The 26,080-nt window shown below is 37.9% G+C and overlaps 1 protein-coding gene across 6 annotated transcripts in view; it reads right to left on the reverse strand.

Annotated features, from left to right (window-relative positions):
- PPARGC1A (PPARG coactivator 1 alpha) overlaps positions 1-26,080 on the reverse strand; it is a 717,775-nt gene that overhangs the window by 11,689 nt on the left and 680,006 nt on the right. For all 6 annotated transcript variants that reach the window (XM_015096414.3, XM_060416920.1, XM_060416919.1 and 3 more), the window contains 5 exons: positions 22,504-22,549; positions 22,321-22,394; positions 9,706-10,624; positions 9,048-9,152; positions 8,777-8,897 (listed from right to left, as the gene is read on the reverse strand). In XM_015096414.3, coding sequence (XP_014951900.1) covers positions 8,777-8,897; positions 9,048-9,152; positions 9,706-10,624; positions 22,321-22,394; positions 22,504-22,549 — 1,265 coding nt within the window. The remainder of the gene's footprint in view (positions 1-8,776; positions 8,898-9,047; positions 9,153-9,705; positions 10,625-22,320; positions 22,395-22,503; positions 22,550-26,080) is intronic.

The following is a 26,080-nucleotide window of genomic DNA, read 5'->3' on the forward strand; positions in this document are numbered from 1 at the left end:
AACAATTCATAGACGTATCCTGAAATCCTTCCAGGTGATTTGATCATCCATGTCTCGTCTTCTTTCACCATATGCAGAACTCATATTTTCATTTTCATCAGGGAAATTACTCTGAGCTTCAGATTCGAATAACCAACTATCTATTTGACACCCCAGGTTGGATGTCACCTAGGTACCTCAAACTAGACCAATGTTACTCAAACCAAACTCTCTAATTCATCCTCTTCTGACTGGGTTTTTCCTGCAATGTTCTTGTATCAGTAAAGTTAACACCATCCATCCAGTTATTCAGGCCAAAAACCCAAGGACCTTCCTTAATTCTCCCCACTTAGTCCCCTCCTTACATCCAATCACTCCTTAAGTCCTGTGGATTTTTACTTCCTAAATCTGCTCCTTTGATCTCATCTCCCCTAAATCAAGCTGCCAGCATGTCCTTCTGAACTAATATAACAGCCTCTTAATTTGGATCCTGTGTCTGCTGTTTCAGTTCAGTTCAGTTGCTCAGTCGTGTCCGACTCTTTGCGACCCCATGAATTCCAGCACGCCAGGCCTCCCTGTCCATCACCAACACCCAGAGTTCACTCAGACTCACGTCCATCGAGTCAGTGATGCCATCCAGCCATCTCATCCTCTGTCGTCCCCTTCTTCTCCTTCCCCCAATCCCTCCCGGCATCAGAGTCTTTTCCAATGAGTCAACTCTTCGCATGAGGTGGCCAAAGTACTGGAGTTTCAGCTTTAGCATCATTCCTTCCAAAGAACACCCAGGGCTGATCTCCTTCAGAACAGACTGGTTGGATCTTGCAGTCCAAGGGACTCTCAAGAGTCTTCTCCAACACCACAGTTCAAAAGCATCAATTCTTTGGCACTCAGCCTTCTTCACAGTCCAAAAATATACAACCAACTCTCAATCCATACATGACCACAGGAAAAACCATGGCCTGTCTGCTGTTTACCCTCCTCTAATTTATTTGTTCACTTTAGCCAGAATAGTTTTTATTAAGAAAACAGGATCATGCCAATTAAGATCTAAAACATGTCAATGCTTTCTCACAACATTTAGGGAAAGACTTAAATCATTAACAGAATCTACCAGGTCCTTCTGTCTAGATCTGGGATTTGGATCTGTCTCCATCTTGGGCTTCATCCCACACGCCTTATTCTTTCCTTTCCTCTGTTTTGAGCCCCACTGATCTTCCATCAATCCCTAATATATACTGTGCTCCTTCCTTTCCTAAGGCCTTTGCATAAGGTGCTTCTCTGCTACTTGGAATATCCTTTCCACGCTGCCCCGCCCTCCTCTCCATCAACATACATACTGTCTAGAATTACAGTGAATTCAACAATTGTTTCCTATCTGAGACCTCAGATGAGTTTTAGTTCCTACTATAAGTTGCTCTAATAGAACAGTCTACTTCTCTTTTGTAATTCTGTGCTGTTGTTTAGTCGCTACCTCTTTTGTGACCCCATGGACTGTAGCTCACCAGGCTCCTCTATCCATGGATTTTCCAGGCAAGAATACTGAAGTGGGTGGCCATTACCTTGTCCAGGGGATCATTCCAACCCAGGGATCAAATCGATGTCTTCTGCATTGGCAGGTAGATTCTTTACTACTAAGCCACATGGGAAGCCCCTTGTGCCCAATTATAATTAAATATTAATAGTTTATTTAGTGTTCAGTGTCTTCAATGTCTATATCCCCCTACAATGAAAACTTTATGAAAGCAGTGACCATATCAGTCCTGTCAACTACTTATTTTAAGAGTACACAAAACAAGAGTCTTCTCAATGCATATTTGTTGAAAAATCAATCGATAGCCAACTAATCATTTTCAAGACCTAGCTCCATACCTTTCATTACATCAAAGGTGCCCAAGTATGGCCCTTACTCTCTGAGAGTCTCTAAGACAATGGAGAATGAAAACCAGGTTTGGTGCTTTTATCATAGGAAAAACTTTGCCCAGGTAACTCAGCTGGGTGTACCAACAAAGGTTTCCATGATTTGCTTTCCAGGGTGAAGTGTAAGGACTCACTTTTTTCACTCTGCTGAAGCAACTGGTAAAACACAATTCTTTGACAGCAGTTATTGAGCCTACATAAATGACCAGATGAAGTATAGCAGGCAGAGTGGGCTGCCCAATTTACTTCCATGTAGATTGTATGTCTCAGCTGAAGGCTGTGATTGTGTTGTTGCAGAGTACCCAGCACATCCTGGAGGTCAATAAATATAAAGGGAGATATCCCGGGGCAATGCTTACACTTGAACAAAGGAAACATCACATCACATTCCATTCTATTTATGCAGCCAGCTCCCTCCAAACAGCCGAACTTGATGGGACTGTTATCTAAACTTCCTGGCGCCTGCAGGCATGAGTGTTATGCACTGTTTGTTTTTTTTTTTAAATGAACATTTTTAGGCAGGTTACTACTGTATAGAGGAAAAGGAGGGAGGAATGTAGAAGAGAGTGTAAAAAACTTGAACCATCATAAAGAAACTGCTCAGCTACCATTATAGGAATACACACAGCCTATGTTCATCTTCAAGGAAATTCAAAGTTAAAGCGAAAATCGACCATATGCACGTCCATATGCAGACATATTGGGATAGTCTCTGAATTGCTTCTTTATACGAAACTATATGCAACAATAATCCCACAAAGAAAATAAACCAGAGGACCTTTTATATCAGATACTGATACATTCTGTGGTAAAAAGAAGATAGAACCTAGATAGGAGAGACAGAAATAGAAATGGCTGGTCCACAATCCCTTAAAATCACCTATTTGACTGTCAATATCTCTATATTACACAGGAATGGGACCACGTCTTGTTACCTTACAAAGATCAGAGACTAAATACATGTTGAAATTCTCATTTGAGAAAATGATTAGAGTGATTGGTTTACTAGTGTTAAAAAAATGAAATTATAAGGCATCTGAAGGTCTAAAAAGCAAAGATAAAAATCTTCCCAAGACTGGCCAAAAGGTCTAGCGAAGAATCGATTATTTTTAACATGTTGCAGTTTTATTAGACAGATGAATAGATTCCATATCTTTAAAAAACCTTAACACTTGCAGCCAATTTTTCAAGACATTAATTTCTAAACAGGAGATGAAAGGAAAAGAAATCAAAATGCCTAATAACATTTCCAATTTCTTAAAGGCTTGGAGGAACTGTAAACCTTTGAAAAAAAGCTCCTTGAAAAATGATTTTCAGACCAGTTTTCACTATCAAGGAGGATGGGACATTTATCAAGTATCTTTTAGCTTTAAGTTTTACAAAAGCTAGTTTGCTGATGGGGTGGATAATAAAATTGAAGATTTGTGTTGCATTAATAGGTATGGTAAATCATCATTATATCAAGACAGGGGATAAATAAAGAAAAAAAATGACTGAATTAACTGACTTTGCAGTATCAAAATCTCTATCAGAAAGAGTGCAGAGCTGCCCAGTTAGCTGGGGAAAACATACAACAGTTGTTTCTCATAAAAAAAATAATTCTTGGTAAAAAGGGTTTGACTAACAAGAAAAGGAAATTAGTATTGAGATTAACATTTACTGAATTCTAACAGATGCCAAAGTATTGTGCTTCAGTAAGTGCCTACTATTATCTAAGGTTGGATAAATTTGAATTAATCCAGATTAGTCTTAACTAGAACATGGAAGCAATCTAGAAGTGCATTGGCAGATGAATGGATAAAGAAGTTGTGGTATATATACATAATGGAATATTACTCAGCCATAAAAAGGAATGCATTTGAGTCAGTTCTAATGAGGTGGATGAACCTAGAGCCTATTATACAGAGTGAAGTCAGTCAGAAAGAGAAAGATAAATATCGTATACTAATGCATATATACAAAATAAATCTTCTGTATTTGCAGGGCAGAATTTATTTGCAGGGCAGCAATGGAGAAGCAGACATAGAGAATAGACTTATGGACACGGGGAGAGGGGAAGAGAGGGTTAGATATATGGAGAGAGTAACATGGAAACTCACATTACCATACATAAAGTAGACAGCCAATGGGAATTTGCTGTATGTCTCAGGAAACTCAAACAGGGGCTCTGTATAAACCTAGAGGGGTGGGATGGGGAGGGAGGAGGGAGGGAGGTTCAAATAGGAGGGAATATATGTATACCTATGGCTGATTCATATTGAGGTTTGACAGAAAACAATAAAATTCTGTAAAGCAATTATCCTTCAATTAAAAAATAAATTAATTTTAAAAATCTAGATTAGTCTCCTTAAGAGCTAATACACAAATAAGAGCAAGTAAACACCATGATGAGTCAGAAAATATGAAAACTACAGACTTGGAGCACATATAACTACTTTTGATAGAACTGAAAATTTCTAAATAGTGCATTTATACGCATAATATAACATATTCACCCATATGGAACAGCTCTTGAAAAGGCCTGAACAGAACATTTTCTCATAGAATAACTATGAGAAATTAGACAAGTATTTTATTTTTTTCCTATGGAAGAAGCTGATAATTTTCAGGAATGAGCCTCTGTTTCTGGCTCCTAGGCTGCATATTGACCAATGGAGAAGAGAAAAGAAATGGCATAGTCATTGCCCAAGCACATCTGATTTTGGTTTTAAGCACTGAGCCATTTCATAATGTCTAGATTTGCCCTTTAAATTAACATCCTATTATCATGTTTTCTGGCAGGAAACTGTAGAGACTGCAAATGGAGTTGGACTTAGAACTCCATGAGAAATTAGAGCAGTGACAGTTAGACATTAAATACTAAACTCTGGCTTGCAGAGTTCCAATATAACCTGAATTATTTCAAGCCTGTGAGACTGAGGAAAGAAGAGAATGAGTGGTTTTTGAGGTCATTTAGATGAAAACTGGAGGAAAGCAGCGATTTATACAATGACAACATTCAACCACAACATATGATTCTGTGTTATACTAATTACTAATTATTAGTCCTTTCCTAGCTGTCTGATTTGATGCACTGAAGTTGGTCTGAATAAAGACTTTTGGACACATACAAAGTAAAAACCTGATAGATGACCTACACTATCTCCTTCTTAATGGAACTAAAGAAAAAAAAAGTCAGTAGGGACCACAAGACAAGAAAGCAAAGGTTAACTTTGTAAAATACCTATTACACGATTGTAACATTTTTTTCATTTCCTTCTGGAGTCTCTGTTTTGCTTATCCCCTGATTATAAAATTGATCTGAATTAATGAATAAATCAGCATTCCACCCAAGATATTCCAAATGTAATTTGCTATTCATTCATGACTTTAAGAGTGTCTCAGAAATCTGAATGAAAATCACCTACATGACCAAGTTAGGCAAACTGTCCTAATTCCTTGAACTGTTTCCTGAATGAGTTTTCAAGATAATCTAGCCAAATGAGTCAAAAATCACTGCCTTTATCTCCATGCTCAACTCCATTAAAATACATTTTGCAAACACATTATGGCACAAAAAAGCAGATCATTTTGAGGAAGGAAATCAGTCAGAAAAACTTCCTAAGGGTAACCTCATTAAACAGTTCCACTGTGCCTTCAAGATATTCTTCAAAATCTTCATGATGACTTACAAGACCCTTCAAGTATCTGGCTACTGGGGAGCCCCCTAGACTCACCTCTTGCCTCTCCCATACCCTAGCCTTATAATTAAATGACTAGCAGTTTCCCAATATATCTTGCTCTTTTCCAGAGACTTAGTATGAGCTAAAGTATCTGCCTAGAATAGTTATTTGCAATAAAAATATAATGTACCATATGTAATTTTTAAATTTTCTGAGGCACATTTTTAAAAATGTAAAAAGAAACAAATTTAATTTTAATAATATATTTTACTTGGCTCAGTACAGCCAAAATATTAGTGTTTCAACTTGTCATTGACATAAAAAGTATTAATGAGGTATTTTAAACTCTTTTTTTTTTTTTTTTTTTTGGTACTATCTTCAAAATTCAATCACACAGTGCATTTAAATTTGGGACTAGCTTAATTAGCCTCCTGGCTGATGGCTACCTCGTTGCACAGCTCACATGGAAAGAACCTTTGCCCTCTCCTCCCTTTAGATTTCACATCAATCTCACACTCTCTAGGGATGCCCTCCCTCATTCCCAGGGCTGGGTGCCCACCCATATGCCACTTCAGTACTTAGATACCTTCTCTATGACAGCAATGAACACATTGCATATCTTTACCAGTCAGTGGACTTGAAGCTCCCTAAGATGTGGGGATGAAGTCTTAACCTAATTTTATATCCCAGGTAGCTAACAAATGTCTCTCACACAGTCATGTGTTTTCACTTATATTTACAGAAATACCATCTAATTGTCCAACCGGTTAACTGGTTTAACAGTTAAGTCCCAAATCTTTATATTAATCTCTTACTATCTATGGGTCACTGTGCTAGTAAATAATTTCTATGTCTTAGTTTTCTTTTTTAATTTGGTTTTTAAAAACAAAAATAAAAATCTCAAAGCCAAAATTCTCACAAACATCTAGTTAATTATAATGACTTAATATATGTCAAGTTGATATTTTGCACTATAATTGCCTTCTTTCAAAGGGAATTGATAAAGATTGTCTTAGTCAAAGAATTAACCAAGGAACTTATTAACATCTGTGACACCAAGGAAAGGCAGGGTGGTATCTGCTTCCAAACTGAGGCTAGTGGCCTCAAGGGTGCTTTTGGCTCTGGCATCTATGGAATATAGAGTATATTACAGATGAATCACAGTATTGATCTATTTGCAAAGAGCCAAACTAGCAAAAGGAGCCCTCCTTCCCTTTCTTCACTCAAGTAAGTATCTGGCACTATATTACCTTTGGAAAGAATAATAAAACCACATGCCATTTATCTATATTTATCTACTCAGCTTTGGTTATAGCTGTGTTACATTTTGTGCAAATGAGCAAACATATGATACAATAACTTCTCTCTTTAGTGTCACTCTTCTGGGAAGACACATGAAGAGTTTCATCAAATATGAATTTGAAAACACTGAAATAGCTACTTACATGCTTACTCAATATGACTCTCTTTGGTATATATGAACTGCAATGTGCCATATTACAGGGCTTTGTAAACTATATGGCACTCTGTAAATGTGAGTTGTTATAGTTACTCAAGAGGCTATTAATTAAAAACAGCAAAATTAGAAAAGCTGAATTTTCCATTTTCATTCATCTTGTTAAATGTTAACTAATGATACTCTGGTAGATCTTAATATTACAGCTAATTTGAAAGTTGAGAAAAATGAAGGAAAGTGCTATAATTTTCACAAGGCCTTTAATTGGTCTTAGATAGATTCAAAGTTAAATGGTAGCAAAGCCCTAGACCTTTAGCCTACATATTCAATTACTTCTCCCTTCTTTTTCCTTGAGTACCTGAGTTAACAAACCTCTCAGTTAACCTTTTTCCTCCAGCTGATAACTGTTGGCCTATGCTTGATTTGGACTTTATTAGTTAGCTCTTTTATGTAGGTTTCTCAAGATTTTTTGATGGTTGTTGGTTGTATTAAAGGTACCATATCCATATAAACTTTATAGTAAAAAATCATTTCCCTAAGCCCTGGTTGGAGAAAGCAACGGCACCCCCGTCCAGTACTCATGCTTGGAAAATCCCATGGACAGAGGAGCCTGGTAGGCTGCAGTCCATGGGGTCGCTAAGAGTCGGCCATGACTGAGGGACTTCACTTTCACTTTTCTCCTTCATGCATTGGAGAAGGAAATGGCAACCCACTCCAGTGATCTTGCCTGGAGAATCCCAGGGACGGGGGAGCCTTGTGGGCTGCTATCTGTGGGGTCGCACAGAGGGTGACACAACTGAAGCCACTTAGCAGCTGCAGCAGCAAGCCCTGGTTAGCTTGTATGCAAGATGTATCAAAAGCTGATCTTGACTGAAATGATACTTAGAAGCTAACAGACAGCAGCTGCAATGAACAAAAACAGTGCCATTTGTGATGGTTGAGCCTGATGGTGGAGCACCAGGCTGTGAAAGTCCTTAAGGCTCTACTGGGGCTCAGTGGGAAACAGTTCCTTAATCAACTAGAAATGTCTGCCTGGGACAAGTACTGGATGCTGACAATTGGAGGACCCAGTTTTTGCCTTCTAAGTTCTGACAAACAGAATGAACTAGACTCCTATAATCTAGATCCTCATCCCAAAGGGTCAGTAGTGTCTATGTGTCAAGTAAACACAATATCCTACAGTAAGTGGTGCTGAAATCCATGATAGGTTATTGAAAAGTAGCTCATAAGAAATGTGGACATCTGATGTGTTGAGCCAGCACAAGGAAGAAGTAGGGACTTAGCAAATCTTTCTCTACCACTGCTTTTAAATCTTACTCAAACACAGTCTCTCCATGGACAACCCAACCCTCACATCTGCCAAAAACGATGAAACCATCCAGTGACACCTCCTCATTTTCCACTCAGAACAAAAAGCAGCAGAGAACAGTATGAATAACTCATCCTCTAGATCAATGGGACCATACACATCTCTCCTCCTTCTATTTTTAGAAACAAAAGTCAAAAGCAATAGTGAGCTTCCAGATGAGTGAAAAACAGGCAGTATGAGGAGAAATACATGGACTTATTTTGTTTTCCAATAATCACTGTTAAGAGGGATTGAGGTGTCACTGATGCTAAAGCCAAAGGTCTGAGTACTGCATATTCTAACAGCATCCTTACCATATTTTCTAATCTATGCCCATCACATCCCCCCAAAATGAGGGAGAGAGAGAAAAAAGAAACCCTTCTGTAAAATGAAAGTAAGCTCCAGGCTGCTTACAATTGCCTTCTGCCTCTGGCTCTCCCTCTGCTTGGCCCTTTCAGATTCCCGCTTCTCATACTCTCTGCGGTATTCTTCCCTCTTGAGCCTTTCGTGCTGGTATTCCTCGTAGCTGTCATACCTGAGAAACATAACTTCATCATTAAGTCAACCACCTCTATCTGCACGAGCAAAATGAATCATAACTAGGGAGGGGGCAGGGTTTTGGACTACATTTTGTCATCTACTTGAGGGATAAGAGGTACGGAGGGAAGTGAACGTGCATCATTACCTGGGCCGCCGGCTATGGGGCGATCTTGAACGTGACCTTGCGCACAGGGGCGAATTTCGGTGTGTGCGGTGTCTGCAGTGGCCTGACTCATAGTAGTAGCAAGATCTGAGAGAGAGAAGGAAAAACGAAAAGGGCTTTTGCAGCTGCCAGCGAACTCCAGTTTATTGGCATGACTGAGTAGCCCCTGGAATTCCGTCTTAACATAAACCGGCTTTCAGTTCCCAACTACTAGTGAGATTTCCCAGTGACAGTGTGTGAACCTCTAGTCAGCTTAAAGGTCTGGGAGTGGTGACATGTTCTCTTGCAACATCTCTTATGGATGTGCTGCCGAACGCCAGCCTGGTACACTGTCAGCTTTATCTTGCATGGATCTCAACTATTCTGCACAGAGCAACTCTCCAGGTAATGGAAAAAGTTAGACGAGCAAGTTTCCTGCAGATTGCTCTCTCTGGTCTGACTGGTTCATGTGCTGTGCTCAATGAGGACAGATTTAAGAGAAGATGGGGAAGAATGTATGGGTAACAACAATCTCCTTAGTTCCTGGAGCACCAGGAACATGTTGTTGAGGGGCTGGGATGCTGGTGGGTTTTAAATGCTGTTTGTTTTTTTTAATTCCTGGGGATATCTTAGGCTTTGGGTGGGTTTTGACAAGGTTTACCTTGAAGAAGATCTACTGCCTGGGGACCTTGATCTTGACCTGGAATATGGTGATCGAGAACACGACCTGTGTCGAGAAAAGGACCTTGAACGAGAGCGCATCCTTTGGGGTCTTTGAGAAAATAAAGATTTGGGTGGTGACACAGAATCTCTACATGGAGAGTTAAAAGAAGAACAAGAAGGCGATACATCAAACAATGAATAGGACTGCGTGCCATCCCAAGGGGAGTTCAGTTTATCACTTTCATCTTCGCTGTCATCAAACAGGCCATCCATGGCTAGTCCTGAATTTATAAACATAGGTAGTTTGGAGAATTGTTCATTACTGAAATCACTGTCCCTCAGTTCACTGGTCTTGTCTGCTTTGTCGTCAAAAACAGCTTGACTGGGATGCCCGAAGTGCTTGTTCAGCTCGGCTCGGATTTCCTGGTCTTGAAGCTGTTTTCTGGTGCTGCCGGGAGAGACCTGCCTGCTCACCTCCGCGGTCTCTCTCAGGTAGCACAGGTCGGAATCTGTGGAAGAGTGTATCTGCCCCGGCCCGTTGGAGGAGGGGGCATCTTTATTTTCTAGTTGTCTGGAGTCGTGGAGCTCCTGTGATATACTAACGAGTATTTCCGTTTTGGAATTAATTGACTGACAATAGTCATGGTCACCAAACAGCCGAAGACTGGGCCGTTTGGCCTTCCTTTCCTCGTGTCCACTGGTGAGCACAGAGGTCTTGCTGAGCTGTGCGTACAACTCAGACTGCTCGGGCCCCTTCTTGGTGGAATTACTGCCTTGGGTACCAGAAGACTCACTGTACCGGGCCTTCTTGGCTGGTGGAGGTACCACAGTCTTGCAAGAGGGCTTCAGCTTTGGAGAAGCCCTGAAAGGGTTATCTTGGTTGGCTTTATGAGGAGGAGTTGTGGGTGGAGTTAGGCCTACGATAATAAAAGAAAAAAAAAAAAAAAAACAAAAACGAGGAGAGAGAGAAAGAAAAGAGACAGAATGTTGTTAAATGCCAGGATACGTTTTCCTCACTTCCCTGAGATTTCAGTCAATGGTTAAAACTCATAGAAAAACAAAGGAAACTAAATTCCTGATAAGACCTGAAAAAGTGACTCTGTCCCCGGAAGCCTCTGTCACCAAGGAAAGACATATACATTGCAAGACTGCAGTGAAAGCCCTGATATTTTGTATTTCAAACGCCAATGCTAACAGATCTTGCTTCCCATGAAACACGAACACATCACCACCAGGCAGAACCAAAGTTCAGGTTCACAAGGGTATCCTATCGACTGCGTTATGGAAAACGAATGCAGTGGTACTCAAGGGACTCAGTGAATGGCTTTGGCCATGCTTGTCTGCAAAGAACACTGGGGAGGATGCAAGAGGAGTAGGAATTTTTGTACAATGAAAGATCTCTACCTGTGGTGTCAAAGAATTAGGTAACTTAAAAAAAAAAAAAAGATGGGATGGCAGCAAATACAGGGCAGGGTGGGGATGACACAGGCAACTTCAAAGTAAGTTCAGTAAAATATGGTCTGTGAAGGCAGGGCACCAGATAACTCTACAACCTGACAGGAATGATTCGTTGTCTCCACAGTTCATTAACTTAGTAAACCATGGCTAATGTAGGTATAATACATTCTTGTAAGCATAACTAATACATTCTGTCTAAAATATGGTTCTGCCACAGAAACCTAAGTGAACAGTAACACTAAATATTGAAGTGCTGGTGGACCATTTCATTTTGAGCAGCACGTCGGGGTAGATTATGAGGTTGAAGGACTGAAATGAATCCAAGCTTTGGCAATTAGCTAATTAAAGAAAAAAAGAGAGAGAAAATAGTGGAAGAAGGGGGGACATCTGTACATTGTTGCCTTTCCTGCTTTTCTGCAGAAGGACAGAAAATTCCAGGAGAAGTCATCGTGGGAGACTATGTGAAGGCTGGTTGGCTCTGTCAGTTTCACCCCGAGTAAGTCCTACTCAGCCCTTTCTGCCCAGGAAGAAGAACTGTGGAAGGGCTGCAGAGTTGAAGGAACTTTGAAGAAGGGCAGGCTGCAGTTCAAATGACTTTATGCTTACAAGGGAACATTTTAGTTTACAATACACTTTTTATTTAGGAGGATGGGTGAATGCTATTCAGCAAAAAAGAACTTCAAGTCTGCTAAGAAGCCTGGGGTGAGACTTAAGGCAACTGCACATTTCAAGGAAAATTCTACCTTGCTGGAAAAAAATATATGTGTGTGTGTGTGTGTATATATATATATATAGACACAAGTAGGTCACAGACAGCCACATGAAGTTTTGGTATGAACAAGAAGACATGCCTCTCTCCCCTACTTTACAAGAAAGAAAGGAAATTAATATTTTCCTTAAAATGAAATATTTTTACACTAATATTTGGTAATATTTATCATACATAGCTAATTCTCCCCAAATGAGGGAAAGACATGAACAAACATACAAAGAGGTGTGATTGTGGAAATCTATCCCAGTTCAGAAAGACAGGGAAATGCAAACACAAAGAGAAGCAAACACTGCTCTTCCTTTGTGACACATCTGAGTCTCAGAAATCTTCCCTTTATTAGCAGCCTACTGTATGCCTGCTCCCCCTACTCTTTGCTTAGAGATAATAGAGAGCTAACATTACTGAATGAACCTCACCCTTCTTGTGTTCTCTCTTCATAGACAAGTGTATCTTTTGCTCAATCTAAAGAAATTCCTCTATGGCCGATTTTCTCTCTTCCTTCCCCTCCTCCGTCTCCTCCTCCTACTTCCCTTCATTCTATCTTCTTCTCTTGCTTTTCTTTCTTTCTTTCTTTCCCTCCCTATCTATCTCCCTCCTCTCTCTCTCCTTGTTCCCTCCACCCTTTGCACTGCCACATACATATACCCCGATTTCTGTTACTGCTACATGCTCTCCTGCCTTCAATTACCACTACAACAAATTTAAAGATACCAGTTCTCAGCAAAGAAATGACAAGATCTCAAATATTTCTCACAGGAAGCTAAGATGCTCAAAGAAATAATGATGAATAATCTCTCTTTACTGAGTAAATAACAGTCAAATATTCCAAATGACATAGCCCTTGAATTAGAGGAAATGACATTCAACATCCTCAAATACAACTCCATAAATCTTTTCATGATACTCTGAATTGGGGTAATTTTTACTTTTCTAATAATTTACTGCCAGGATCACTCACTTATCAGATATTGCTATATTTTCACACTTATCTCTTTCTGAATGTGAATTATATCTTGTCTCTTCAAATAGATTAGCAGCTCTCAGAGGAAATGTTGCTTGCGCTTATTTTTGCAAAATGTTTCACTCGTTTTTATTTTTCTAGATCCTCCTTTACTCATAGGTGTTCTATTTCAGTGGCCCAAGGATCACTTGGGAAGCTGGTCAAATATTTTTAATGACACAGTTCACAGACCACTTATGGAGAGCCACGGTCCTGTCGTGTCTGTGTGGCCCGTTGCCTTGATCTCAGGTAGATGTATTTTGACTGACATTGTAGACTTATAAAAAGAAACCCCAAACTTCAGAAACACCAAATTAGGCCACTATTAAAGAGAGACTAGTCCTAAAAATAGCTCAGCTATCTAGGGATTTTAAATATAGAAATTCTTTTTCGTCTTGAACATTTGAAACCCTTGTCCTAGTACCTAAGCTCATTATCGCTTAAATAACTGATTCTCAAGTTGCTCTTGGGAGTGCCGACACCCTGAGTAGTTTCTTAGAGTTAAAAACAAAGCCTTTCATGTCTTTCACATTTTAGATGGGCCGTGGCGATTAAATAGACATTCACTGAGGACCTACTGTGTGCCAAATAGCCTACCAAATGCTGGCATTTCAGGGATTCAGCCCTCAGGACTTCGTAAAGAGATCACCCTTTAAAATCTGCAGAAAGTACATGTTCTTATGTATCTGCTTAAAATTTACAGAAACACCATAAGATAACCAGATAGACCTTATGAGTGAAAATATCAGGGCTGATAAGTTTCGATTGGCACTGCTCAATAAATCAAATATAATACTCAGTTGATGGAAGTTATTTTTGGATTAGGAATAGGCGGACAGGAAAAAAATAATTCAGATCATTCTGTAAACTTTTTACTTTTAACTGAAAATTTCTTAAATTCAAGGAGAATATCCCAAAGCAAGACTGAGACATCTTGAGGGTCACAAGAGTTCGTGGGACCAGAGTCTCATTGAAAATCTATTTCCAGATAGAGTTCCTGAGGTCCAGAGCAAAGCAAAACAAAGTGAAGCAGAAGTGTCAGAAGTATTTTTTTTGTTGTTTCTTCTAAATGTGATGTCCAAAGTTTAGGAGCCATGGACAGGACAGGGAACCCTTTGCTGCTCCTGAACTAATTTGATTTCTCTAACCCCATCTCCTCCATCCAGAAGGTTCTCCCTTGTGGTAGGAGGGCAGTCAATACTCAATTCCTCAATGCCACTACCCCTGTCATCTTCCCACTAATCGCCAGCCTCTCAATTTCATCCCACAAGCCTAAATCAACAGTGCTAATGCCTCCCATAACCTCTGGATTATTTCCTGTGTGTTGATTTTCTGGGGAATGTGTACATTTTGGTGTTGACAGTACAAGGTATATTCCATGCTCTCTCTTGAACTTAGCAGGTTTTGATAGATTTATGTGAGGACAGATGGCCATTACAGGCTGAAGGCTGACAAGAGGCAGTTCAGAACATTGTTAACACACTTGCACAAACTCTCAGCAGTGCAGCACTGTGCAGAATGTAATTCAGACTATAGCTTTTTTATTGCTGCCTATTTTCTTTTGTCAAAAGAGCCTGCTGTGCAGAGCAACAAATGGCTGCTATTACCCAGAATGTAATGGGTGTCAGACAAATCACGTAACACAAACAATCAAGAGTATGTAGGTCATATTTCAACAGAGCACAACCTTAGCAATATTTATGATTACTGCATTGAAATGTGCTCTATAATAAACAAGTACCTCTACATCACTCACACTTATGCACTTCTGCACAGCAAATCCGGAGGAAGTGGTACACTCTCCAGTTATCTTTTTAAGCAAACCTTTAAAAAAAAGTCAGAGACAAGTTTGGTTTGGTTTTGTGTTTCATTATGTGATATAAAACGATTTCCTTTGAGGAGTTCTCTTTTGGGTTGGTTTGTTTAATTGAATGATTCTAATAAGTGGCGAGTCCTCTGTTCTGTATTCTGTGCCCCACTATCCAGCCAAAGACTTCAGCAAGATTTTTTTTAATAGTTTACATAGTCTTATGGTTTGCATTTGACACAACCTCTTGCTAAATCTGAGACTTACTTTGGAGTTTGACAGTAGGATTTTTCTTATGTTACATGCCAATTCAAAGATTTCTCAAGGAAAGAAAATGAGAAGATGATTTTCTAATTTTCTTAAAAACTTACCAAAGGAGGAGGACTGGGCAAAGAGGTGTGTGACTTGAGTTCACCCACACACTTTTGGCTTCAAGAACTCGGAGTGGGTGACAAGGGAGCATAGGAAGGACTGAAACTCAATCAGTATGAACAGTTTACTGCTATTCCTCCAGTACTCTTTCTTCATCCCTAACTTCCCCAAGACTCACTGGATCTTTACAAGAGCCAGCAATCAAAGTGTTAACCCCTGGCACAGAGGGCCTCTCCCACACCCTGCTCTGGTATCCAGGCTGGCATGTCCACTCTGACTGATGGAGCTCCCACCTTTCCTGCTTTTTAAGCATTTCTTATGTCACTCCTGATTACTGCAGAACAAACTGGCCTTACAGAAAAACTTCAGAACATGTGTCTGACGTGTCTCCCATGACATGTGTCTAATGCCCCAGCTTTCTCATGGAAAATGTAGAGCTGTTATCCATTGGCCCTCAGGCACTTTCCCACAGAGCTGGGGCAGGAGAAGTTGTCAGGGTGTCTCTCACCAAACCCCTGAAGTAGATGTGGGAGAGAAAACTGCTTTGCTATCCTTGGCTTGAAAGAAATTAGATAGTACCATTTCCAGAAAAGAAAACTGAGGCACTTTTCAGACGTTGAGGCAAGAAGAATGAGATTAAAACAAGAGAATGAAGGATATGCTCGAAATATGGAAGAAATTCCTGTCAGGACAAGTTGCCAAACACTGGAATGGGCTGTAAAGAGAATTTGTTGGGTCTCCCTTTCTTGGCTTCTTCAGCCATAGGAATGGATTTTACAGCCTGTCAAAATCACTTCCTCGTTCTCTGTCATCGTGGCTTTCCTTTAAAACTACCAACTACTACCACCAAAAAAGAAAAAAAAAAAAAAAAACTTCTTCTCATATTTTGCTTTGTTCTATTTCCCCACAGATAAGTCACATACAGAAGATGTATATAGCAAGAGGGTATAGCAAATGCATGCTGTTTGTCAATATTCCATCCAGCAAAATCACCTTTTAAAAGGATAGGAAATCAGAAGTCCACTATCGTGAGAACCATGGGGAAAACATACATGTCAATGGAGGAAAACATTACTAAGGCCTCCTGTGTTAGGGTGATGAGACTGCTGACGGTTTTGTTCTTTCTTCCTAAATAGTTTGAAAATAGTTATATTAATTCTTATTACTTTTATAGTAACACAATAACATTTATATATATAGGTACTTATAAATACATATCCATGTCTATACATATATACCTATATGCAGGCGTGCTCAGTCACGTCCTGCTCTTTGCAACCCCATGGACTGTAGCCCACCAGGCTCCTAAGTCCAGGCAATAAAACTGGAATGGGTTACCATTTCCTCCTCCAGGAGATCTTCCTAACCCAGGGATCGAACTTGTACCTCCTACATTGGCAGATAGATTCTTTACAACTGAGCCACCAGGGAAACTCCCTATATATATATATATATATGTATACACACACACACACACACACACACACACACACACACACACATATATATATATGTACAATATATACACATATATATAAATAAAAATTGGGGAGGGGTTGTCACTCACTTTGTTACCTAAATCAAATTCCTTCATGTCCTGTGGTTAAAACCATCATCGTGTTGAGCTGACATTGCTTTGCCATTCCCATTTCAGAAACAAAAATTCTAACACTCTGAACATCTCCATATGCAATAGATTTAAATGCCTTCTGCCAAAAGAGCATTCTCTTTTTTTCTCATCTTGCTTTACTAACAGTTATTTTGAAATCAAATTAGTTTTTACACCTGTAAAAGAGACGCATTTTTTTTTTATCAGCCAAAATGAGCTAGTTTAGGACAAACACAAAGTCAGACCAGCTGGTGATACCTAATAAAGCAAACTTCCTAACTCATCCCTCCTGTTCCCCTAAGACTCTGCAGATGGGGCCAAGGGATTATTCTGGAGGTCTTAGAATTCTGTTGACTCTTTACATTTTCACTTAAACATTTGGAAAATTTCACTAAAATTTGCAAGAGTAAAGAAAAAGAAGACACAAGAAAGGCCTGGGTAACAGCTTGATCCATGTGCTCTGTTGTAACTACAGGCATTAAATGTATACAGCAAGGATCAACAAATCAACAACCTGAATGCCATCCCCATCCTGTCTACCTCTCTGGTGCCCCAGAGGCAGACATCACTAATTGATCATGACATTCCCACTGAGAACAGACTTGGCCTTAGAATCCTTCTCAACACAATGCTTCTGGCAGCCAATACCAATCAATGACACTTGGCAAGTGAAATAAAACCTATTTAACATAACAGATGTCCACCACTATCTTTAAAATTCAGGCTTCAGGAAAGAGCCATAATCTCTAGTCAGACAGACCTGCTTTGAACCCAGGGTCTACCACAGAGCTAGAATCAACATTTTTTCCCTAACAATTAAGCGGACAGACAGTCAAAAAATAATATTGATATATGTGAAGTGCCTGTTAGTGAGTGCCTAGCCTCTAGGACTTGTAGTAGCAAATGAATGTCCAAGGGGAGATCTTTCTATCTTGATTTGGTAAATCTCACACCCATACCAAAAGCAGTATATGTTCAATTTCATGGGAAATTAGGGAGATTTTACTATAAAAAGAATACTTATATAAAATAATATATAATTTCATATATGAAACAGGAGATAATATTAAGACCAATGAAAGGAAAGAGGTAAAGGTAGCCAAAGTTGAAGAGATGAAAGTTACAGTGACTTCCATAGATGAATTTAATGTAGAGTTAGTAATTGAATAGCTAATTGAACACATATGCTGGCACTGGACTAAGCTTTTTTCATGTTTTATCTCACTTAATCCTCACAGTGACTCAATGAGATGTAGGCACTGTGATCAGCTTCATTTGATACAAAGCATCCTGAATCTTACAGAATTTAATTAAATTGACCGAAGGCCATACAGCTAGATTGGGGTAGATCCAGAATTTGAACTTTGGTTTGTCCAATATCAGAGCCAAGGTTTTTCACAACTTCACTAAACTATGCTGTTTTTTAAAATATCATTATAAACTACTTTCATTTGAAGTTCTTCAGTTTATAAAGTATATTAGTTCAGGCTGTACTACATGAAATCACCATTTTTTTCATACATCAAAAATGTTGAATATTGACAATCTTATATTTCAATTTATAACGTGGTATCTTTTGCTCCAGAAATATCTTCTCCCCTTTCCACCCACGCATGTAAAAATCAAATGCAAATATTTTTCTCCCTTGAATTCAGTTCAGTCGCTCAATCGTATCTGACTCTTTGCAACCCCGTGGACTGCAACACGCCAGACTTCCCTGTCCATCACCAACTCCTGGAGCTTGCTTAGACTCCTTTCCACAGGTCAGCTCTGTCATTCACTGCCTAATGGTATTGCCTTAATGCTTTCTTCAATCCTGAATGCTCTCTACAATTCTTTGCAATCTTTTGCACAATCATGGTAATTAACTTGAAGCCATGTGAAGGGTTCCCTCTGATAACTTGTTTTCTCCCTTGGCTGATGCTCTTGAGGCACAATCAGTGTTTGCCCATCCTTCAAACACTACTACACAGATTTTACTGAAGATGTTTAGTGGAGATAGAGGTATTGTCTACCATTTCAAACCCACAATACCTCCATAAAAAAAAAAAAAAAAACAAAAACAAAAACAAAACTCTCCTCCCCAGTCCCTTCCTCCCTATACCATCCTCCAGGCAAGTTTCAAACTTCTTCCAGCCACCTTCTGCAGCCTCCAGGTTCTTTTTCATCCCTTGATTTTCCTGTAGCTGGAAATACCTTCCGGTATGTAATGCAATTTGATTTTGCATCAGCTTATGTGATTTGTATCTGCACTCATTACCACCTTGCTCAACAAATGAAAAACCAATCTCTGGACCCACCTTCCTTAGAAAGTAGTAAAATACTATAAACACTAAATATTACCTTCCCTTCATGTTACTTGGGCAATATGTATTATTTTCCAAACTGACTATAAGACCACATCTTGAAAACAAGAATATTTATTTAGCACCTTCTATGAGCCACGTACAATATTCTATGCTTTACATGGATTAGTCTCTATGTATTATGCTTGTTATATATTTCCCAAAACCTAGAGCTGGTATTGTATATGTTATATATATGGGTAAACTGATTTCCATGGAACTCAATAACCTTTCAAAGCACTAAGAAAGAGGGATTTAAACTAGTAAGATGAATTCTGATTCACCAACAGAAATAAATTCACTGTACTGTAGATATTTTTAAGGGTGGCAAGCATTTTTTTAAAGTTTCTCTTATAAAATCTCAATAGTATGACCTACTAACCTTTTAAATGTATAATTAAATTATTTAATGTTAGGTCAATAAGAGAAATAGTAAAATTTCTGACAAGAAGAAAGTTAAGTGCTTTTTTGTAACACTATAATCTCCTGAATAGAAGGAATGCAATTTAAATTATATGATATACATGTAAATTAGCAAACACTGTAAAAACAAAGATACCCAATCCTAGCTAGGATGTAATAAGGCAAATATATCTACACTTTTATTGTAAGAGCATGAGTGGAAACACATCTTTTGACAATATGTATCAAAACCCCCAAGATATTTATATCCTTATGTTCAATATTAATGAGTACTAGAAATTTATTTTGAGAAAAATAAGAGTAAAAAATTTATAAACAAAAATTTCCACCCTAGTGCTATTTCAGAATAGTAGCACTTTAAAACAAACTAAATGTATAACAGTAAAAGTATAAATAAATTTTTATACATTTTGAGGTATCCACTCAAACCAATGTTATATAGCCTACTAAAAAAAAGCCTGATAATAAAGGGTCTGTGATAATATAAACCTTCCATATTTAAAATGTTAACCAAAGAAACAGAATGCAAAATTATGTGTATACAAAATTGTCACAGATGTAAAACTATTCATAGAGAACAATTTAGAACTATACACAATTTTCCACTGGTTTGTATTTCTGACATTTTTTATAGTAAGCTTATATTATTTATAAAAAGAGAAAAATTTTTTAAATGGTTTTAATGGAAAGCTTGGTATTGTTATATGCAGTGAAAGCTTTCTCAATCCTTTCTAAACCAAAGTAACTTAAACAGAGAATCCAGAACACTCTCAATTAATGGAATTCCTTTCAACTGGGTTGTTGCTGCTGCTGCTGCTAAGTCTCTTCAGTCGTGTCTGACTCTGTGCGACCCCATAGACAGGAGCTCACCAGGCTCCCCCGTCCCTGAGATTCTCCAGGCAAGAACACTGGAGTGAGTTGCCATTTCCTTCTCCAGTGCATGAAAGTGAAAAGTGAAAGTGAAGCTGCTCAGTCGTGTCCAACTCTTCGCGACCCCATGGACTGCAGCCCACCAGGCTCCTCTGTCCATGGGATTTTCCAGGCAAGAGTACTGGAATGGGGTGCCATTGCCATTACTAGAGCCAAAGTACTATATTTTCCCAAATTTGGTAATGTCTGTTATACTGGTGACTGAAATTATATAAAATAATAAAACATTATGTAGGTGAATGAAATAGTATTAAGACAAGTTTATATAGAAAGATCCAATAAAGGTGTTACTAAAAGAAGGGCTGTCAAATGAAAATACTGGGAAAACATGGGGGATTATGATTTATATTAAAAATCATAAAAATCTAGAATGATTCTGCACTCAGGCTACCACACAAATAGACTTAATTATTTTTCCTTCAGAAAGCAAGACAAGACAAGTAAATACCATCCATGATACATTATTAGGGATGTTTGTATCACAAAGATGAATGGATCCCCCATTAGTACATTTTAGTTCAGCGCAAAGGTCTGTCTTATATCAAAAGTTTCATATTTGAATACATAATTTGTATGTTTTAAGCAGAAGCAAAACAATTAAACTGTGTATACTTCAATCAACTTTTTAAAATATGCCCACCAAATACTCACTCATTGGTTAGATAAGGAGTCTAATGTATATAATATATACACACAAAAGTTACTTATAATCATACACGTAATTTTAATTTATTTAAGAAATGATGTTATATACATATTTTATATGTGAATACATGTGTGTATATGTGTATTTGTAACAATATATTTATACCTGTATACACATACATAAAATATATATAAATACCATGAAATTATCTGCTCTACTGCTTGACCAAATCATGCAATCATGCAATAGACCTTTCATAAGGAGGTAATTTAGCAAACTCAGAGTGTGAAATTAAACTTAGCAACAATGACCATGGTGCGTGTAGGCACCACAGTTCTGGTTGAAAGCATCTTGTTTAACTTACTGTTCCTTTACCCTTATCAGCAATGGCCAGAGCCTAGGAACTTCTTGTTTAGACATCCTAAGATTCACTTTCTAGTGAGGTTCAAGTACCTAAACCTAAGCTCTTACTGCAAAGGTACCATTTGCACCCTACTCAGATGTCTGCCTAGCAACTCTTTGGATTTGTAAGTCTCTTAGGGATTAGTTCAAGTTTTTAAAGCTTCTTCCTCTTCAGGATGTGGAGTAAGACTGGCCAAATAAATTCAGAAGTCCAAATGGTGAAGGAAATTGCTCTTGTTTAAAATATATAAGAACATTTTGTTTTGGTGAATGGGCATATTTTCATTTTTCTCCTTTACTGAAAAGACATAAAAACAGTATCAAATATAAGAGAGCATTATACTATTAAGTATAATAAACAGTAACAACATATTGCAAGTAAACCTGAGTTCAAACTTTTACTCTTTGCTTTCTAGCTCTGTGATCTTGGACAAGTTACTTAACATCTCTGAACCTTATTTCCTCATCTTAAAAAACAAAAACACTACCATCTTCATGAGGCTCTTGTGAAATTAGCTAAAATGACTTATATGCTTGGCATATTTATTGAGTGGAAGACCAATAAAGGTTCATTTCTCCTCCTATTCAAGTTTTAGTGTCTTAATTGGGAGTAGGTTTATTTGTGGATCCAAATCAGTAATATACATTAGAGAGTCTGTCCCGAGTCTGACAAACAATAAATGTCTCCTCTTAAAAAAATAAACAACTGAAAATATTTATAGATAACTTCTTGTTCAATGTTGTTTATAGTTAATTTCATTAATTGCATAGAGACTATACTTCGTTTAATATACATTTCACATACACACTCATCCATTCAAAAAGGTCCAAATGAAATGTAAGACTTACCTGCAGTTCCAGAGAGTTCCACACTTAAGGTTCGCTCAATAGTCTTGTTCTCAAATGGGGAACCCTTGGGGTCACTGGAAGATATGGCACATTTATAAAAACAAACTGAAATGGAGTTGCTGTAGCCAAATGTATTAGAACCCCCTTCCCTTTCTGAAAATGGTTACATTTCTTAATACTTACTTTGGTGACTCTGGGGTCAGAGGAAGAGATAAAGTTGTTGGTTTGGCTAAAGGAAAAAAAAGGAAACTAATTATGAAATATTGAGTGTTTTTCTGATTTGGTTTCTTTCTACAACAGTCAAGTTGGAAACTGGAAACAGGAAAACTAAAGTAAGGAAATCCCTGAATATTGGATCAAAGTCAGACAACAGTCCATTATGCTAAAACAAATTCCAAACAACATTTGCATCAGTAGACTATCATTTGAAAACATACGAAAACAGAATTTTCCCCAAAATGTAGCATCACTGTTAAGGATACAAAATTTGCATAAGACCATCAGAGAAAAATAATGTTTTCTATTTTAATTTGGAATATAGTACACGGTTTGTTTAGACACGAAAACAGCAGAGTAACTACAAGACGACAGAACGTTATGAATATTCAGTTGATTTTTCTCCTAAAATGTATAATTTTACATCTAGCTTTGAGAATAGGTTATTGCTATGAGGCCAAACTCCCTCAATAACCATTCTATCTGCTGAAAATTAATTGAGAGACCGTGACAAATTATAAACACTGACCCAAATAGTTTAGAAGGGTTCAGATCCCCAAATCTGATAGGCAACTAAAGTAAAAATAACGTTTATCAGTTGAGAGACCTATAGACTTGCAAAGAGAGCTCATCTACTTCTTTTGATGTTTCCTGAGTCTTACCTCCTACAGGAGGCATTTCCCAATTATGAAGGGTGGAGTAAGAATCTTCTCACTCCAAAATTTCAATTGCTTCTCCTTGGCAGTCTTGTATTTTGAACAGAAGGAGGAGAAAACTGGTGAGAAACGTACTTGGGGTACATCCACATATTATGTGTATATAGATATATATATATATACATATATATATGCTTACCTATAAAGATATATTTATATGTATGTAGGTTTTGTCATTTTTTCTCGTTAAAATAACTACTTTCAAAAGGTCAAGAGGTAGTCATTTATGTAATGAAAATCATGGACTTGAAACCAAAAAGGTCTTTAGAATAAACTTTCTTATTGTATGGATGAAAAACTTGAGACCTAAGATGCTTAATGATATTTCCAGGGCCATAAAACTAGTTACTGGCAGAGTTGGGCCCAGAATATGTTTTCCTTCTCCTATTATCAAAAAGAATTGCATTCAATAGATATTAAAACAAATTAATCAACCTCAGTAATTAAGGTCTCTTGAAATGTGAAAATATTATTTATGTCCAAATTAGGTTGAAATTAGGTACTTTACTTGGACAAATAGTATTTACATATTTAATTTGTAGATTTAAAATTCATTTTCAAGCAACTGAATGTTTATCATCTATCCAGTGTGCATCCAGAAATATGAAGCTAACGCAAATTAGGTGCACTGATTGATTGGCTTTTTCAGATATACCAATAAATAAACTGATTTGACATTAATTTTTTAGTATATCTGATATAAAGAGCCTTTCAAAAAGAACACATTTATGAAGGAACTTTACCAACTTCCCCGGTGCTCAATTAATAATTAAGATGATCTATACAGGTTCTACACAAATATTACCAGGTATGAACTATGTGTTGTGACACAATGATGTGCATTGTAAATAAGTTGCTGAAATTTCAGTTTTCAGGGTTTAGGGAATTTTCAAAGGAAGATTCCCAAAATTCTGATAGTTGGGTACAAGCAAAGCCTATGGCAATGGAAGGAGATGGACAGGAAGTGGTCATATTTCATGAGACAAAATGCAACCAGCAAATGAGGGCCACAGCAAGGGTATAGCTTCAAGAATCCAATCCCAAAATAAGCCCACACTTAGAAAAACTAAAAGTGCTGATTTGGTTTTTTGTAAGTTTAACCACACTATTCCAATGACTGGAAGACCAGGGACTCTGAGATCCTTGAGGACAGGAATGAATCTTTTTCATGAAGATCATGATATTTTTGATGAATGATTGCATTAACAAAGGGATCAATAAAAGAACAAATGGGCCCCCACAATTGCCAAAGCCCAGACCTTTATACTGAGGAAGTAAGCTTGATGCACAACAGTATAGAAAGCACACATGAAGCTAGTGTGAAAAAATGACAATACATTCAGTAAGGAAACCTCAGAAAATTCTCTTAGCTATTGTCTCTAATCATTCATATATTTTCTATATTAAAATTCTGAACAATAAATATCCCCTGAAACTCAGCATTTATATCCTATTGGTTTTTAACAATCAGCCATAGCTACATGTATGTTTTCTTTTAGACCTTAAGTAACTACAGGATTTTTTTTTTTTTTTGGTTAATAAGCTTTGTTCTGTTCTGAGCTAGCTACACTTTTGTTGCCTCACCATAGAAATACACCTTATTAAAAAAACCTACATACAGCAGGTCTCATCCAAAGAATATGTCCTTCAAAGGCCAATTTAATTTCTCACTGGCATGGTTTGTAACAGATTACAGTAATATTTAGTGGTGCGTGGACTGAGAAAGTTTTAAAATCCTCAAAATCCAAAAGGACCAACTGGACAGAAAAAAAAAAAAAAGAACAACAGAAAACCCCACACACACTTCAGAGAATGTGCTGCTGGACTAGGTTCACTCACTAAAGGGTTCTAGCAAGTTTGCAGCTTTAAATTCAGCTCTAGAAAATGAATGCTTGACCAGGACCAGGCAACGACTAGTCCAGGGAGTCCTTCAATTCAGGGCCTAGAATCCCACAGCACAGTTGGTCCTAAGCTAAGAAAACTGTTCCAGTGTATGTGTGTTTGAGAAGCCAATCGGGGGAAGCAAACTAAGAGACTATGGCTCATTTTGATAAGTATAGTTCCTTGAACTGATAGAAAGGGATGGACAGTGATTTCAAGATATCCACCAAGGAAAACCTAATGAAGAGCCAATTAAAAACATTAAAGGAATATGAAAATCCCAGGCTTATGGTGAGGTAGGAATGAGAGAGGGAAATTCAAAACACTGGGAAAGAAAAGACGTATTAAAAGCAGCAGCAACAGCATACCTGTATGAAATAATCATGGTTCAAAACAGGGATCAGGGGCTACCACTCTGCAGCTGGAAGGGGAATTGGGGAAACAGAAGGAAGAAAAAGAGGTGGATGTTTATAATTGCTATTTTAGAATGTGTCTACTTCCAGTACAAAGTCAGAGGAACAGATAATGTGGAAGTTAAATATATTAAAGGAACAGCAACTTGCTATGAGCTCTCTTTGGGCCTCTACAACTAGAATGCTTTGAGGGAAGACACCAAAAATAAAGAAAATTTTATATTTGCCAACAGAAGTTTTCCCCAGATCACCCTGTTCTGCTCAGGAGCGTCAGCTTTTCAGTAACGTATAGGGACAATAGAAGTCAACCCAGATGTTTAGTATATAAGCAATATATTTTTAAATAGAAAGAAAAAATTTTAAATATCCAGGAATTTCCAAATTGATAGTTACAAAATAAAATGTGTGAGTGTGCCATGTAGTCTAAAAATAGAATGTACATCATAACTGGGAGTGACTGCCTAAGTACTATTTGCTATTTCTTAAAGCATAAACAGCAATCAACAGTGCCTCATTTTTTTCCCCCGTTATTGG

This window comes from Ovis aries, chromosome 6 (genome assembly GCF_016772045.2).
Source record: "Ovis aries strain OAR_USU_Benz2616 breed Rambouillet chromosome 6, ARS-UI_Ramb_v3.0, whole genome shotgun sequence".
Classification (NCBI taxonomy): Eukaryota; Metazoa; Chordata; class Mammalia; order Artiodactyla; family Bovidae; genus Ovis; species Ovis aries.